Raw genomic sequence first — 17,469 nt, forward strand, 5'->3', positions numbered from 1 at the left:
CCAAGCGGCCTTCTGACTGCCTCGGGCCGAGCAATAAGCTGAGCATAAGGTCCACAAAGCCTAAAATGGTATAAGGCCCCTTACGGAGAAAAGATGTCTAGTCCCTTCTCTGTGGCTCCTTTCCCAGGACTCTCCCACCATCCCTGGGAGCTACTGCTAGTTAGCAACAGGGTTCTGTGGTTGCTGGGCCAGAGTCCACCCTTTAATGGCTGCTTTAATTTAAATTAATTCTATAAGGCCCGGGTTACTGCACAAGTAATTGTTAGTATACAACGTGATAAGAGAACTGGTCCCCGCTAAGAGAAAGTGTCATCTCTTTATAGATCAAATAGAACAGTTTCATGAAAGCCGAACAATTGGCAATGTTTCTGAGGTGGAGAACGGCCACAGAGGAGGGAGCAGGAGGGGCTGGGGCCGGCAGCAAAGTTAAACCGTGAAAGCACTTAGGTCCAGGCCGGCTGTGTCATGGACAGTGGTTCTCAGCCTTCCTAATGTCGAGATCCTTTAATACATATTGTGGTAACTCCCTCCCCCCACCATAAAGTTATTTTCGTCCCCATTTCATAACTGTAATTTTGCTATTTTATGTATCATGGTATAAATCATTTTGGAGATAAGAGGTTTGCCAAAGGGGTGAAAACCCTCAGGTTGAGAACCCCCAGTATGAGGCCACTGGCCTCTTCCTATGCTGACACTGCTAAGCCGTCATGCTTCAACTTTATGGGGGAAAAAAAAACCTGGAAATTTCAAAGATCACTGTCTAATACCATTCAAACAAAACCTTTACCAAAAAAAAAAAAAAATGTGTTTAGCAGGAAAGTTCCCATTCATCCCCACAAAAGTAGCACTCAGGTATAAGGAATTAAAGCCGATGCTTCCTAGACCTGCTCAAAGGCTCTCTCCTCCTCCCCATCAAGTCATCCACAGCACGAGGGGCTCTTCATCAAGCTCCAGGACCACAACCAGCCATCCGTCCCCTGCCACTCTGAAGGCTCACCCTGAAGTGCAAGGGCTCTGGGGCGGGGAATGGGATGGGGGCCTTCAGGGGTCATGAGCAATTTAAGATGCAGCAGTGCCTCCCACCACAGGCAAATGAAACCCCATTTTCACTGAAATAACCTGTGTAGTCCACGCTGTTGCTGTGGGCTAATTCCATTTACAGGGATAAGGAAAGCTGTAGCTTAGGGTGGTGACGGGCATTTCCTGTTTCTTTACACTTTGCCTGCCCCACACCTCAAGTCTGTGATGCAAATAAACTGCATCTTCCATCAAAACTTCTCTTCTTCTAAGGACGAGTCCTTTGAATCTACGTGCCCAATCAACGCGGGTTGCTTTTTCCAGCCGTGGTAAGGAAAACCGAGGCTGCCTTCTAGCCCAAGTCAGTTGAGCAAGCTGGCATATAATTAGCACCCGCCCCTCTCCTTTTCTAAGGGAAGCACAATTTTTTTGTATATGTAAAGTTTATAAAATATAACCTGTCAGAAGCATTCTCTGCTGCCCCCTCCTAAAGCGCTTGCTTGGTGAGGAGGTTCAAAATCTATCACAGCCAATGACAGGCATGTGCATGCGAAAATAGCGAGTCTCAAGTTGAAGCTTTTATTGCCATATTTTGAAACAACTGGCTAAGCAGCTGCTACTGTTATCTTCCAATTACTTCTCATTTTTCCAGAGTCTTAAATGCAAGCTGTAATGAATTAAATCTAAAATTCCTATATGCTTTTTTTTTAAAAAAAAAAAAAAAAAAGATCATTATCAGAAAGCACTGTAAAAAAAAAAGTTGGATAAGTAAAGAGGGATTGGGGGGAGGGTGAAGGGAGAGAGAGAGAGAGAGAGAGAGAGAGAGAGAGAGAGAGAGAGAGATATGAGAAGTCCATTCCCTGTACCTGGGTGGTTTGCTTCATGGCCATAAGCTATGCAGGTTTGCAGCCCCACCGTGCTCCGGTGTCCCATGCTGAATAAGATGGCAGAAAGGATTTTTGCAGCTAACTAAAAACCACATGTCCCTGATGCTTTATAAAGGTGATCAAGAAATTCCTTCACCAAATGTTGGTTTTGCTTGCTCTTGGCGTCACACTCTATTGATATAGTACTAACTACACAAGAATTACATTGGAAGACTCAATAGGCAATATTTTGGAGGCATTTCAGAGGTAAACAAAACAAAAACAAAGAAAGCAACAACAAAACAAAGCCATAATATTCTGTACACCAGGCTGGCCTTGAACTCACAGAAATGTGCCTGCCTCTATCTCCCAAGCACTGGGATAAAAAGTGTGCACCAGGACACCTGGCTTCCTCTACACTTTCTAATCTTTGTTCTCACCTTTTTTTTTTTAAAGCATTTTTCTTTTTTTACTTTTTTTTTTTTGGTTTTTTTTTTTTTTTGGTTTTTCGAGACAGGGTTTCTCTGTGTAGCCCTGGCTGTCCTGGAGCTCACTCTGTAGACCAGGCTGGCCTCGAACTCAGAAATCCACCTGCCTGTGCCTCCCAAGTGCTGGAAGTAAAGGCATGCACCACCACCGCCCGGCTGTTCTCATCTTTTATCTGACTTCTTGGCCCTAATGTTGGGGAGCGAAGAATGAGGGTAGGGAATAGAGTGCCCCACTTCTTATCCACCTCGGGCTCCAGGTCAACATCTATCCCAGAGCACAACAAAGTCTTAGGATTTCCTCAGTGTATGGTTGTAAAATGTCACATATGCTAACCTCTTTTGATTTGGGTGCTACACTCCACATACAGATGTGTCCATGACACCCTGCTCCTCTGACTTACAACTGGAAGTCTGTCTGGACATGAGACTCTTCCAGCCCGCTTCTCCTTTGTTTACCCCTCTCTCTTCCTCTGAGGCCTGAAACAATCATGCTTCTCCACCTCTAGGGGTTACAGCGAGTTATTATGTAAAGTCTTCATGATATCATTTGGCAACTTAAAAATAGGGGCAGGGAGGATTTATAAACCTTATGTGCTTATTTCAGACTTGATAAAGAACAAAAACTAAAACCCTTCCCAGGAGGCGACCATAGCCAGATTCCAGGCCAAACTGTGTCCAGCCCCCAAGGAGCTTAGCTAGGCTCTCCACCTCCTGCAGGGATCCTCCTGACTCAGTGAGTCTGGGCTGAGGTGGGAGAACTCACTGCCCTAATAGGCTTGTAGGTGATGCTCGTGGGGCAGTACTTTGAGAGCCACATCTTTGCCTCAACAAACCTGTGTCCCTGCCAACCCGCACACTGAGCTGAGTCTGATCTATGTGTTTGCTCGATGGGCACCCAAAGTCCTCCAAGCGTGGCCCAGATCCGAGGATGACACCACTCTTGAAAGTGGCAGTCTGTAGTCATACTTTCTATCCACGCTGGGGCTCTACTTTCAAAAGTAAAGCCAGATTCGTGACAAGAGACAAAGGTGCAACTTCTTGGTGGTTGGCCAGTTCTCTTCCTCCGAGCCAGGGTAGCACAGGGAAGATCAAGAAGAAGGAAGATAATCTTTTGTCCAAGCGTGCTTCAGTCATAATGACTTACTGCTAACAATGATTATTTTCAGGGCTCAGGCAGTTGCTGCCTTGTCAACTGCCTCTAAGCACTCCCCAGCAGAGCCCCCCAAATTGTTCCAGTCCATCAGGACAAGACAGGAGATTGTCATCTGAGATTTACCACATCAGGGCTTCATTAACATGCAAAATCAACACCTTCCCTTTCTCCCTCCTCTACCCCAGATGAGTTCTGAATTTCTGTATATTTGTGAATTCACAGAGGCATGAACAGAATGACAGGAACATCAGAAATGCAAATGTCTTTGTTGCTAACAAATCGTGCCAGTTTCTCTCCTCTGTGTTAGGAAAGGCTCTCTGCAAAAATCACCTTAAACTCAGGAGCTAGGGCAAAGGGGCGTCCAGCTACGCAGAGCTCTGTGAGAAGAAGCTGCTCTTAAACACACACACACACACACACACACACACACACACACACACAGGCCCTCAAGTGCTTTCTTCCCGAAGCTGATTTGTACTTGACTAAAACTGACATCTGCATCTCGGAAGAAATACTTCACTGTCAAGAGAACGGAGCTGAATTTTGTTTGCTTGAAATGTTTTCGGCTCAGACCAAATTTAGAATCCCCTGCCACCTGTTTATATCACCAATCTCCAGCAAAGCAGCCACGCTCACCTCTCCCACCCACGTCCCAGCAGGAAGAGTCAAGGTGATGGGGGGATGGAGTTCTAAATTCCATCTAAAGTCTCCTTTCCCTTCAAGTGTGCAGTATTTGTGTTCCAGGTCCAGGCAAGATGCGTTGGAGGGCAACTTGCACATAGAAAAGCTCAATCATAGAAGGGACAACATTCAGGCTTAGAGACATGCTGAGCCACAGGCTTATCTGAAAGAATGCAGGACCAAAAGATGTTTCAGGACCCACAACAGAGCTCTAGGGACCCGGTTTTGCTTCAGAATGAGTGCTAATGATGGCAAAGACTGAACCAGGCCTCCTAATATCTTATTCTACTAACATATGCACTCTTAAGACTCTTATCTTCCCAAATCTGTGGGATCCCATCTGATGGCAAATAAGCCTTGGACCAACACGAGGGTGTTGTTTTGACGTTGAAAGTAAGAAACCAACTCAGTTACTGAAGGGGCAAAAGTTACTAAGAGGATTTAAAAGCATTTTTGTGAAATCTGAGGACACAAATCGAAGCACACTTCAAAAGGGAAACAGAAAGCCAAGTGGTAGGGCGAACCAGAAAGCACCTGTCATGCCCAGTTCTCAGTCTGGGTGCAGCAATCTGGGGTAAGCTCATCACAATCTGCTTAAAGTGGTCCCATCACTCGTGAGCAGCCTGGCTGGTGTCTCTGTACCAAGGACATTTGCTTCCCACTGTATCTGAACAGGGGAAGATGTATACAAGTCGTAAAGTAATATATTAAGGAAGGGAATAATAGAACCGAAAACATATAATGTAACCTGTCTCAGTACTTTCTCCTCCATCCTTGGCTCTCCTGCCTCCAGAAAGCTCCCCTCGGGATGTATGAAGTCTCACAGACTACAAGCCAAAGCAAGCCTGCCATCAGAAGAGATATTTTATGTAGGCAGCGCATGCACGTTGTATTTCTTTGGCCCATTGCCTCAGGAGACTGCACTTCTGTTATAGTGCAGTGGGCTAGAAGTGGAAGTCATCAGCTCCAATTCTTCTCTGTATCTCATTAGAGGCCCAGTTTCCCCTTAATGCACATGAAGACCTTTCATTAGCAATAATGGGAGCCGCACGCCTCGCAGAGAAAGATAGCCCCTCACCATTGTGATCTCGATGAGGTTATTGGGACACTTGCCTGTCTGATGGGAGAATTATGGCATTCTGAGATGCATGGCTAGATCAAGGAACAAATTAAAATCTTTGTGACTGTTTTTAAAAGGTGTGCACGTGCATGCGCACACAGGAGCAGACACAATTTTAAAATCTCAGCATGGAGAAGGGTAAGAATCAAAATGGAAGAATCACAGGCAGATTAAAATTAGCAATTAGTTGGGCCTGTGAAAGCCAAATGATAAGTTAAAGGCGAGGAAAGACTACCCAGGGTGTTTGACAAAGTAAGAATCTTTTTCACTTCACACAAAGACGGATGTTGCCCAGAGACTACAGTCCGAGAAAAGAAGGCGAGGGTCATTTACTGTCACTGACAGTGAGCAGGCTGAGAGTTAGACAGATCCTTGCCCGTGTCCACAAGGGAAGGCAGAAGACGGCAGAAATGGCTGTGCAGTGAAGACTCTGAGCCAACTACTACTGAGAGAAATGGTGACTCCCGAGTTCCTGTTTTGAGATTGACCCACATGCTCTAAGCAGTGTTTTTCCCTGCAATCAGCTTTCAGTTAGGACATTTGGAAGTGGATCATTCTGCATTATTGAAATGTTCAATGTAAAAAAGTCATCTGTGACCTGAGAGAGGAACCCATTTTTGCTTCACGGATCCTCCTTGGAGAATTAGAATTCTTATGGGGCCAGGAAATGCACATAAGGACATTTATGTATCTGAAAACTAGGAAGGGTCTTTTAGAGTGAGAGACATTGTGCTTCATCCCTTAACCATTCATAATGGTGGCAGGCAGTGATGGCTGCTTTAACAAGCCTGGGAATGTATTCACTCTTTGACAGATTGCTGGCTATTAATTCAATGAAAAGAGAAAAGAGAGTGGCTAAATTGTAAGAATATGTAATTGACTTCAACATCTAGTTCCAAGCAATGAACTGCAATTGTAACAAACCGGTCACATAACAACTGAAACAAGGGTTATTTAACAATGTATCCAAGAACCATCATTGACTGAAGTACTCAGAAATATTCAGGATAGGTCAGACACTTTGAAGTGGCCAAAGTCTCTGTGGTGGTTTCAGTAAAAGTGGCCACCCAGATTCATACATTTGAGTATTTGGTTCCCACTGGTGGACTTTCTAGAAGAATCGGGCAGTATGGCTTGTTGGAGGAAGTATGACACTGGGGGATGGTCTTTGAGGTTTCAAAAGCCCACACCAGACTATCTATCTATCTCTGTCTCTCTTTCTCTCTGTGTGTCTCTGTCTCTGTCCCACCCTCCCTCTCTATCTCTCTCTCTCTCTCTCCATCTTGCAGGTAAGTATGGGTTCCTAAGTCAGATGAGGAACAGTAAGTAGAATGCTGCCCAATACCCACTGACAGCTCTCAGAGAGTACAGTAGATATTGGGCCGCTCCCTACCCAAATCAGGCTTGGGCCTACTCAACTCCATAGAGACAAAGGCCACACCATGCTAAAGCTGGGTAGGCTTCTGTTTCACCACCACAGAATGGGCTTCTCAGAAATCATGTGACCGGAAGTCTGCTTGGAAGACCCCTGCCCCTAATGCAGTACCTCCTCCCTTGTCCCTTTTCCTCCCCTCCCCACTGACTTGAGCTAATATAATCTAGCCCCTCGATTTCACCTCCAAGTTTCCCAGGTGATTTACGCCCACTGTGCTCGCTGCTGCCTGAGACCCTGATGGGAGTGGGGGACCCAGAGGTTCAATGCAAGCTCTCTACTGCTCCAGCACCATGCCTGTCTGTTGCCTCACTCCCTACTATGATCATCACGGTCTAATCTGAAACTGTAAGCAAGCTCCAAAACTAAATGTTTTCTTTTTTATGTTGGCTATCGTGTCTCTTCACAATAGAACAGTAATTAAGACAGTTTCCAAACTAGGCATGTAGGGTCCTGAACAACATCCTGCATCCATGAAATTGCTATGAAGGCTTCTGTGTAGTCAACCTGGGTTCTACCAGTAGCTATGGAGCCAAAGTGCTTAAGGTGCATTACAGGGAGTGTCCATTTGTGTAAAAAGTCACAATGGATAAAGCCATATGGTTTATTCCAACAAATGAGTTCCCAGGCTCGCCGTGCTCCTCACTCCGTTTCTCCAGTTGATTGCATCAATCTCATCAGACCCAAGAGAAAAGTTCACACACTGGATGTATGAGTCCCTGTCCAGTAAATGGACTCTAATGCGACACTGCAGCCCTTCATTACTTTCCCTATAGTTGAAGACATGAGTCTCAGATATGCATCTGCCCTATTCCATGTCTGAGCACATCATCCCCTTTGTACAGCTCCAGTGAGATGGCCTGAAGCACTCTTTCAGGTACCAAGGTTATTCTCCTTCCTCTCTCGGAATGTGAAGAACTAGGACCAAGCTCAGGGACAGAATCTGTGTTCTCTTTTTCTTTCTAATTTAATAAGTACTTAATAGTAGATACTTGACAAATACTTGTACCATGAAAAGCAAATTAGAAATATCAAAAGAAAGTAGGCCTTTCAAGATGGAAAAACGTTCAGTGAGAAAGGAAAATGAAATGGGCAATACGTGGGTTGAGAATTGTTTACTATCAAGAAAGGGCTCACAACTAAACTACAGAATGTGTAACATTTGATTATCAGTGTGTAGAGTTCAACACCAGCCCATGAAGCTGACACAAGTTCTCTGAGATCGCAAAATCACAATATGGACCATGTAGTAACATTTTGGAGTATAGGAAAACAAAGTATTTCAATACTGTACATGAGAAATCATACTAAAATCTATTATCGCATTCAATTTCTAACCTTCAAACATGGCACCTTTTAAACATTTACATTAATGCTAAAACAAGGGATTTTTTTTATAACATGCTTACTTCTGAATGCTAACCCAATGCTAATTTCAAAATATTTGAAATTAGCTATGCTTAACACCCGCATTCACAATAGCTAGTTTATGGATTCAATCTGAGTGGGCACCAATGGATGGCTGGATAGACACACTATGCAAAACACGGACAATGAATGCTACGTGGCCCTAGACAGGAAGAAACGCTGTCATTTTTAACAGTAATAGAATGACAGAGCATAAGTGGCACTAAACCACATAAACCAAATACTGACCAAATGGTTTATGCTCTCAATATTTAAATATGAAAGAACTGTGCAAGCAGAGTCTGGGATGGAGATAGCAAAGCATAGCGATGGGCAGGTGATCATCAAATGCTAAACTTGATAAAAAAATTTTTTAAGATTTACTTATTTTATGTATGTGAATACACACAGTTGCTGTCTTCAGACACACCAGAAAAGAGGGCATTGGATCCCATTACAGATGGTTGTGAGCCACCATGTGGTTGTGGGAACTGAACTCAGGATCTCTAGAAGAGCAGTCAGTGCTCTTAACCACTAAGCCCTAAACTTGATAAATTTTGCTCAACACTGTACCATGTTACATTTCCAAGTTGTGTGGTAGATGGATCCCAACTGTTCTCAGGTTATCAGATATTTGAAGTGACAGATAACATAGCCTGCTGAGGTCATTATGCTGCATTCAGAACTCATGGCACTTTATGATGTACAAATACATGTAGTTTGTGCATGTATTGCTTTTATGTGTGGGAGACCATGACTGTACACGTGCACAGGCCAGTTGGGGTGTCCTGAATCTTTACTCTCTACCTTACTCCTTTGAGACCAATGTCTCACATTCAACAGAAGTTAGGCTGCCAATGAACCTCGTTATGCTTCTGCCTCCACAGCCCCACAGCACTGGTGTTATAGACCATACACGCACCATACCTACTCTTTGCTCACGGAGCACCTCTCCAGAGCCTTTTTTTTTTTTTTAAGATTTTACTTATTTTATATATGTGAGTACATTGTAGCTGTCTTCAGACATACCAGAAGAGGGCATCGGATCCCATTACAGATGGTTGTGAGCCACCATGTGGTTGCTGGGATTTGAACTGCTCTGGAAGAGCAGTTGCTCTTAACCGCTTAGCCATCTCTCCAGCCCTGATTCTATGTATTTTTATGAAAAAGGTATTTGAAGTTGCTCAAATATGTAGTTCCCTCTGGTATTCAAGCATTACCGCTGGGCGGCGGTGGCGCACGCCTTTAATCCCAGCACTTGGGAAGCAGAGGCAGGTGGATTTCTGAGTTCGAGGCCAGCCTGGTCTACAGAGTGAGTACCAGGACAGCCAGGGCTGTCTCGAAAAACCAAAAAAAATAAAATAAAATAAAATAAAAAAGCATTACCAATGATTATGGGGTTAATGTAAATACACTTTAATTCCTTAGTGCTTAACATTCAATTTTCCATCAGATCACAATAGATTTTCCCACCTTTCTGTAGGTAATTACTGTTAGACCCTGTACTAAGTTCCCGTGCTGTTTCAAGAAACCACACAAAGGAAATTAATATTAACGAATGGTATACATTGGTGCTGAAACAGAGTCTCAATCTGAACCTATTCCCAAACATGATGTGCACTGACAACCTAACTTTCATTTCCTTATTTTCCTAAAGCTCTTCCCACAATTCTTAAATAAGAAACTACTGAGATCACCAGTTAAGCACGCATTCACGCTTCACTGAGTTAGTGAAACCTAACAAACACAGGGCCTAAGAAGCACACCTCTAGAAAACACAGGGTCTCGTAAGGTCATCTCACTTCATGAGAAGAACAGTAACTAAGGGGATATTTGAGCTGGTTGTCCTCCATTTTTCTCTGATATTTCAGGAGTGGCCGTCCAATGGCAGTAAAATTCCAAGTCCAGGCAAATAGAATACAGGGATACAAACCAAGAGCACACCGTGCCTTTTTTACTCAAATGTTCCAAATAGGGATGGGCAGGGGCAGCAAGGACAACCTGCAGGGGCAGCAAGGACAACCTGCAGAACAAATCCTTTTCCTTTTTCTCCCCCAGCACTGAGCACTGGGCCCAGGGCCTGCCACTTGTTAGGCAAGTTCTCTACCTGTAAGCTGCATCCCCAGAGGAACCTTCTCAAAGGCAATCTGGATATATAGCTAAAAGGTCTTTAAAGTTCATAAACCTCGTGGCTAGCAGCTCCATTTTTTTTTTTAAGGAATTTATCCTAGGTAAATAATGACATACAAAATTAGAAACTTGCTCTCTAAAATGTTCAAGGTTCTAAGCTTTTAAAGGTAAAACTCAACTAACAACCTCATACTCTGGAGAGATTGTGTAGAATATTATAATAGTTTCATAGATGACAAATCTCGCCCCTAGCTAATTGTGGTGCTAAAAAGTGAGATCTTCAATAACCTTCCAGATATGCCACCATGCTTGGTCTATAAAATCATGCAAATATATTTTTCCAGTGTACTACTATTCTCCTAAGTTTTCTTCCTGCATGTAGTAACAGTTAGTGGTAACACAATACTTTGTAATATAGGAAGATAAATACGAAGTCCTAAACAAATATACAAAATATGAGTTTTGTTTTCATACAAAATATGATCATCTGATAAAATGACCTTTAAAATTCATATGCTCAGTAGTCTATAATATGGACAAAGGTATTTATCATTTGAAGAAAGGGAAGAGTCAAATGAAGGCAAATTATTCCAAGCCTGGGCATGAAGGACGCCTCTGCACCTACAGAACGCATCCACAGGCCTCCAGAGCAGAGGATGAAAATGGCCCAGCAGCCCAGCAGGTGGCGGAAGGAGAGGACAACAGAGACTGCCACAGGAGCATGCTCTGAGTGCCGGCTGAGTGCTGAAGTCTAGTCAAGACTTCTTTCACCTTTTTGGAAAAAAAGATAATTGAAACAAAATAAATATACACAAAGGTACCTGAACAACCAATTAAAGTTTTATTATTGGCTAGAAAACCATTACAGCAGTAACAACGCAGTACACCTCTCCACTTTGTAGTACAGAAATACATTTTTCCAAGGGTCACTCTAGTGGCGTCTCAACAGTCTGTCTACTCAGCGTTCTCTGGAAGCTTCCTTTTCCTAATTATTGTATTCTTGAAGAGCCTGGGCCATGAAGAGTTTGCCTAAGTTTTGGGCAGTGAACTCCTTGATGTTCTGGCAGTAAGTGTTAATCTGGCCTGCATATTTGAGAAAAAGAAATCATAATTAATGTTCAACAAACTCAAAAATGACCTAGAATGTCAAAACCAAAATCACTTGTATTTTGTTTTAAACCAAGAATTCACTAAAGAAAAAACAATCCACTGGTATTGTTTTCCACAAGAGATAAAGAATACGTCTTTTGCAAAGAATATATCTTCCAGTCTTCAGGACCTAAGAATGAAGAAAAACACCACCTATCCAATAATCCGTCAGCCACACCCTGCCTCTTAGCTCTCCACCAACAGCAGGCTGACTATTGAGATCAGACCCAAGCCATGCTAAGACAACTGAGAGGTCAGCACAGGCTCTCCTCAGCAGGCAGGAGGTCAAAAAAGATAAAACTATGACCTGCAGCTCACCAGGGTTCACAGTATATCATCTTCAGGAGTGCTAGGGGTCCTTCCCTTGGGTCCCTCTTAATGTTCTTCAGGGGAGCCTTGAGTGTCAGGAAGCTAACACAACTGCACATGACTCAAACAGACTACAGACTACTTGAACGTGACCTTTACAAAGGGGCTGTATCTCAGTCCCTCTAAGCTGAAAACTGTAAAACCTTCATTAAAAAAAACAACCCCCCCCCAAAAAAACAAAGAAGACTGCAAGACAAATTTAAAACCTAGGGAAGCACCTGATTCCACCCAAAATGCAATAAAAATGGACAGCATGACACATTTTTAATTTAAAAAGAGCCCACTAAAAATAGTAAAGAGATTGGTTTATTGCAGAAATGTGCCTGCAGGCCAAGGCTGATGGGCTGCTCTACTCCCAGGGTGCACTTGTTGATGGCAGTTGCACTGACTTCTTTGAGTTGCCCCAGACCTCCACAAGTATGCAGTGACACACACACAACCACCTCCTTCACAAACAGTACACTTTCTAGTCTTAAAAGAAAGCAATGAGAAAAAGACGGTGAAATTATTTCTGAGAGAGTAACACATTCATGCAGCCTGTGTCATCTGAAATTATAGCTTAAACACTACATTGGACAGGAAGACAAGACTTTCAGGTCCAGACAGGATGACGCATCCTAAATGTAGTGTGACACCAGACCATGCCACTGCAATCTACATGTACTGCTCCTAGGTGACTGGACTTTCAATGAGAATACATAATCATAAGTCTGGATGACACAAGGAGTTAGAATACATAAACTCAAAAGTCTCAGCTGAGACTGCAGGTTATTTACTATGGGTCACCATCTTACTTTGGCCAGGGTATAGTACAGATTACAGATCCGTGAGGAAGACAATGAGTTAAGAGAAAGCATGAGGAGCCCTCACATGGACACCTTCTCCAAAGTGTTCACAGTATCACCATCAAGTCTCAATGTCTATCAGTGGTTTTAGGAATCTGAATTTTCACCTCTCAATGAGCTAAGTGGAAGACAAGCTTTTAATGTTTTACTCTAATACATTTCCTACAGATAGTAGCTGATTGAAAATCTCATTCAACAAAATTTCTACAAGAGCACTACCAAGTAAGAGCATGGGTGCTAAATATTAAAATACATATACAATATACAAATACAAAAAAAAAAATCACTATGCTAGGCAGTAGTGGTACACACCCTTGATGGCAGCTACACAGTGAGACCCTACTTCAAGAAAGGCAAAATCACACCATCCACTGAAAGGAGATGCCAAGACCCAGTATCCACAAAGGTTCTTTTCTGTATTGCCATAGTCAAAAAAGAACAGTATTTTCCTCACATTAGAAACCCATGGGAAGAGATGAAAAGGGCTTCAATTCTAGGTTTCCATGAAAGATGCCTCACATAAAACTTATTTTAGAAAGCATAATGCAAGCCAAGACACGTTTAGATATAAAACCAAGTGAAGCCCTAAAGAATCCAAGACACAGATTAAACTCTTAACATAAACTAGTGTTTATGACCCATGATGCTGCTATCTACTGCTCCCTAAAGAAGACAAGAAGCCACATGTGTCCCTATGAGAATACCTGCAATGAGCAGGGAATCCATCCTGGCAGGGGCCTGGTGAGGCTTGAAGAGTTTGGAGAGGTCCTCCTCAGGGAGTGGGGGCTCGCCTCGACTCTGTCGCTGCATATTCTCCTGTTGGCGACGCTGCTGATACTACAATCGAGGAGAAAAATCATTTGATTATTTTTCTCAATCGAGAAACAAGCATGTGTAGGAGCTTGCCCTCCCTCCCCTCCCATACCCATTTCCCTCTCCCAAGCAAATCCAGCAGCTCTGAATTCCAGACAGAGCTTCCATAAATTACAATGTTTGGTAACTGGTTACTGTGAAGCTCAATATTACAGCCAATAAAGAGATCTTATTTTTCATCAATTCTGGTGCCACTGTACTAAGAATCTACATCTACCTTCAGAAGACAGGCTTGACAACAAAGGGCCTTGGAGGGACATGATTTGCAGGTGACATGCTAGCACTCTAGACAAAGGGGAAGGTTATTCATCCCAACATTAACAACTAAGTAAAAAATTATTCTATTGACCCAAAATACTGTCAACAATGAGAACACTAGTATGATACCTCCGTTGATGTTGCTACCTCTGCCTTTCTTGTTCCGTTATTGTTCATAGTGCTCGCCTATGCCTTAGCACATACTAGCTCACACAAGACTTCCAACATAGTTCTTGATACCTCTGTCTGACAAGGGGGCAGTGACATACTCAGACACCGATTAACAATAAAACCATATGCTGACTACAATGAAACAAGAGTGCTTGCAGACGGCTTGTCATAGCAGATTATAAGGCTCGGTAATGAGAAACCACTTTGGACTAATACTTGTTTAAAGTCCTTGGGTCCCTGTGAAAATAAGTTCTAAAGAAGCATATCTTGCTATCACCCTATAGGACGAGGAACATTGACACAAACCTAAAAGGGATTCTGAGCAGTGTCACTAAGCACAGACATCAATGGAAGATCTCAATACGCTGAAGTTCTTAAAAAGTATGCATAAGACTCTTAGTGAATTTGATACCCCATGTGAGCCCTTTCTCAACTGAAATCAAGCAAGAGAACGAAACCAAGCCGGGGTCCCATCCTCTACTCCACAGTTTGTCTGAGACTATCTGCCACATGTTCAGTTAATAAGTCAAAAACACTGTACAGACTTATATATAAATCTTTTCCTTTCAAAAGTGGCAAAAGCATGTACTTTAAATTCACTATATATGTCAACTGATGCTGACTTTAAATACAATACTCTCAGAACTACCTTAGCTGTGCTTAAGCACAGAGTGTTTAACAACATCTCATTTATAGTACCTTTTAACACAGTGGTCATATGCAAACACCATTTTCATAGATAAACATTCTGAAGTCAACTTATCTATGAATCAAAGGCTAAGAACATTTGAGTAATAAAAACAGTATTATAAGGCACTGTGAAAGCCTCCTGGTCCTCGGGTAACACAAATAAAGAAAAGGTTAAAGGCACAAAGAGACTATGCATGTGCATATGAGAATCTCCAGGTAATCTTAGGGGTTTTATCTGTACTATACTATCTACTTCACAGCAGTTGGTCTATTATTTCCTATCAAAACTGCTTGCTCTTAATCACAATTGCTCAGTTTTTAAATGAACTGAAGATCGCTAAGTATGCCGCAACGAGCCACTACCAAACCAATTACAGTTAGTGAAGAAATGAGCTGTGACACTCTGGATCTCTTCTGCCTCTGATTTTCTCAATAATGTATCACCTATTTGCATAACCTTGGCATTACACTCTGACTTAATTGATCAGCTCTCTGTAAGTCAGGTATTTTTAAGTACAAGGTGTAAATAAGTAATACTACATAAAGAATACTCTTTTAAAACATGATAGTCATTAGGTTAGCAGTCAGTGGTTTCCCAACAATTCTGAAGGAGACTCCTGAAATACTGCACCTAACCACGGTGACTGCCAAGTTCTCCACACCAACCTGATGTTTCTGCTGCTGCTGTTTACTGGTGTTCCTCATGTACGTGTTGTATTTGATTATGTCCTGGCTCATTTCATCCACCCGGTCCATCAGCAACTGGAGATTCTTCCCCAAATGATTGCTGAAAAGTAAGCACATTACCATATCATTCTTCTGGTTACTGCATGGCAGGTGCCTGCAACGGTTCGAGATGTTAGCTGAACTTGCCTTCTGTTAGCATGTTGAGCCCACACATAGGTAGAAGTAAGGGTAGCCAACAGGGAGAGCTTGTTAATAAGCTTCCTAGTCAGGTTCAAGCATAACCCAGGAGTGCCTGCACTAGCTCCATTTCTTCTCAAAGCACAGGGGTGAGGGCCAAGAACTGTTCAGCATATTGAGTGAGAATTTATAATGGGCATTAAACAAAAACTAAGTTTAATTTAAATTCATGTTCCTGAACTTTTTTTCTTTAAAACCTTTCTCTCGTGCCTCAGGGACTTGAAATTAGCAGTCACCAGAAAGAACACGTAAACAATTACAGCTCCTCAAACTGCACTTCTTATCCAGCAGGCTCTAAACACAATGGGAGCATTTGCTCTGCAGAGCAGATGATCTCTTTGTCTCTCCCCATCCCTACATTTCCAGTAGGTGGTCTCTTATACGCATATCAGTTCAGGTACTAACATCTTCTTATAAAGGGGTGATAATGATTGACAGAATGACCCCATCTACACCACCGTGGCCTGCAATCATATGCAGCTTCAAGGACGCCTGGACAACTGATAGACACACACACTCCAACAGCCACTGGCTGACAACCAGTACTCCCAATCACTAACCTCAGACAGACAGATATTTGCTAAAGTTTATTACTTGCCAGGCTCAGCCAGAGGGAACAGAGACAGCACTGAACGAGACACACACGTCTCTATCTTCTCAGCTATAGGGAACAGAGACAGCACTGAACGAGACACACACGTCTCTATCTTCTCAGCTATAGGGAACAGAGACAGCACTGAACGAGACACACACGTCTCTATCTTCTCAGCCAGAGGGAACAGAGACAGCACTGAACGAGACACACACGTCTCTATCTTCACTGGACCTATAAATGTGAAGCGCTGAGGACACACTTTAGATAGCATGTCAGAATCTCTCTGAGGAGATGACAGGCTGAAAACAGAGCATCAGGAGTCAGCAATGCCAACAAACGTTCTAGAGAAAAGATAAGTACAAGTGATGAAGGCCCGAGACAGGCAAGAAGTAGGCATTTTCAAATCCATTTGATGTAAAAATAAAAGCCACCCATGGAGCCCAGTGGCATCAAAGCTCCCCTCCAACCCCACCATGTGGTCTGTGTGAACGAATCTTCTCAGCAACAATGTGAAAGTGCCCCGCCAATTAAAGACTAACCTGTTTTCTTTAAAAAGGGACCATCATGAAGTAACGTCTTTTTTAACAACACTGAATGTGAGCCAGGTGTGGTGGCACACACCTTTAACCTCAGAGCTTGGGAGGCAGAGACAGACAGATCTCAAGTTTGAGGCCAGCCTGGTCTACAGAGCGAGTTCAAGGACAGCCATGACTACACAGAGAAAGTCTTGAAAAACCAAATACAAAACAAAGCCGTTGAACATGTGTACACATACACACATACACATAGACAGACAGACAGACACACACACACAGAGTGATATGCCATTGCAGAGAAAGACCATTAGCCTGACCAAGCACAGCAGCAGTGAGCATACAGCAATGTGAGCAGAACTTTGCTGCAGTTACACATATTGGGCATTATAGAGGAGCAGGGTGCTAGTGGCTCAGTGTCCTGGTTTGAGCAGCCAACCAGTTAAGGAAGAAACAGGCTGGGAAGCTTGCAACCAAATCAGAGTAAATGTTACTAAATTATGGATTCTATCAGGAATCAGAAAATTAGAAAATTTGGGGTTTTTTCCTTAAATGGTGTTATAATAGAATGAGGTATGTGCGTGTGTAAAGCTACCTTTCAATCCCGTCAAGCAGTTCTCAAACAACCCTGATTCACAACTCCAGCTACCTAATCTATTTTATCCAATCCTCCCCACTCCCTTTTGCCTCTTTTTCCAGGGTGTCATGGAGCCTTGTCAAGTGGTCTTGTTAAACCAGCACCCATCTCCCTGCCTCTATCTCCCTAGT

The 17,469-nt window shown here is 43.0% G+C and overlaps 1 protein-coding gene across 1 annotated transcript in view; it reads right to left on the reverse strand.

The window, feature by feature from the left end:
• Positions 1 to 11,112: 11,112 nt before the first annotated feature.
• The window catches only part of Eif3h (eukaryotic translation initiation factor 3 subunit H), an 80,448-nt gene continuing 74,091 nt past the window's right edge, over positions 11,113 to 17,469 (reverse strand). The window contains exons 6-8 of the mRNA XM_031359603.1: positions 15,316 to 15,436; positions 13,362 to 13,494; positions 11,113 to 11,377 (exon numbers count right to left, since the gene is read on the reverse strand). Of these exons, the coding sequence (XP_031215463.1) occupies positions 11,280 to 11,377; positions 13,362 to 13,494; positions 15,316 to 15,436 (352 nt within the window). The 3' untranslated portion in view covers positions 11,113 to 11,279. The remainder of the gene's footprint in view (positions 11,378 to 13,361; positions 13,495 to 15,315; positions 15,437 to 17,469) is intronic.

Source organism: Mastomys coucha, unplaced genomic scaffold (genome assembly GCF_008632895.1).
Source record: "Mastomys coucha isolate ucsf_1 unplaced genomic scaffold, UCSF_Mcou_1 pScaffold7, whole genome shotgun sequence".
NCBI classification, from domain to species: Eukaryota; Metazoa; Chordata; class Mammalia; order Rodentia; family Muridae; genus Mastomys; species Mastomys coucha.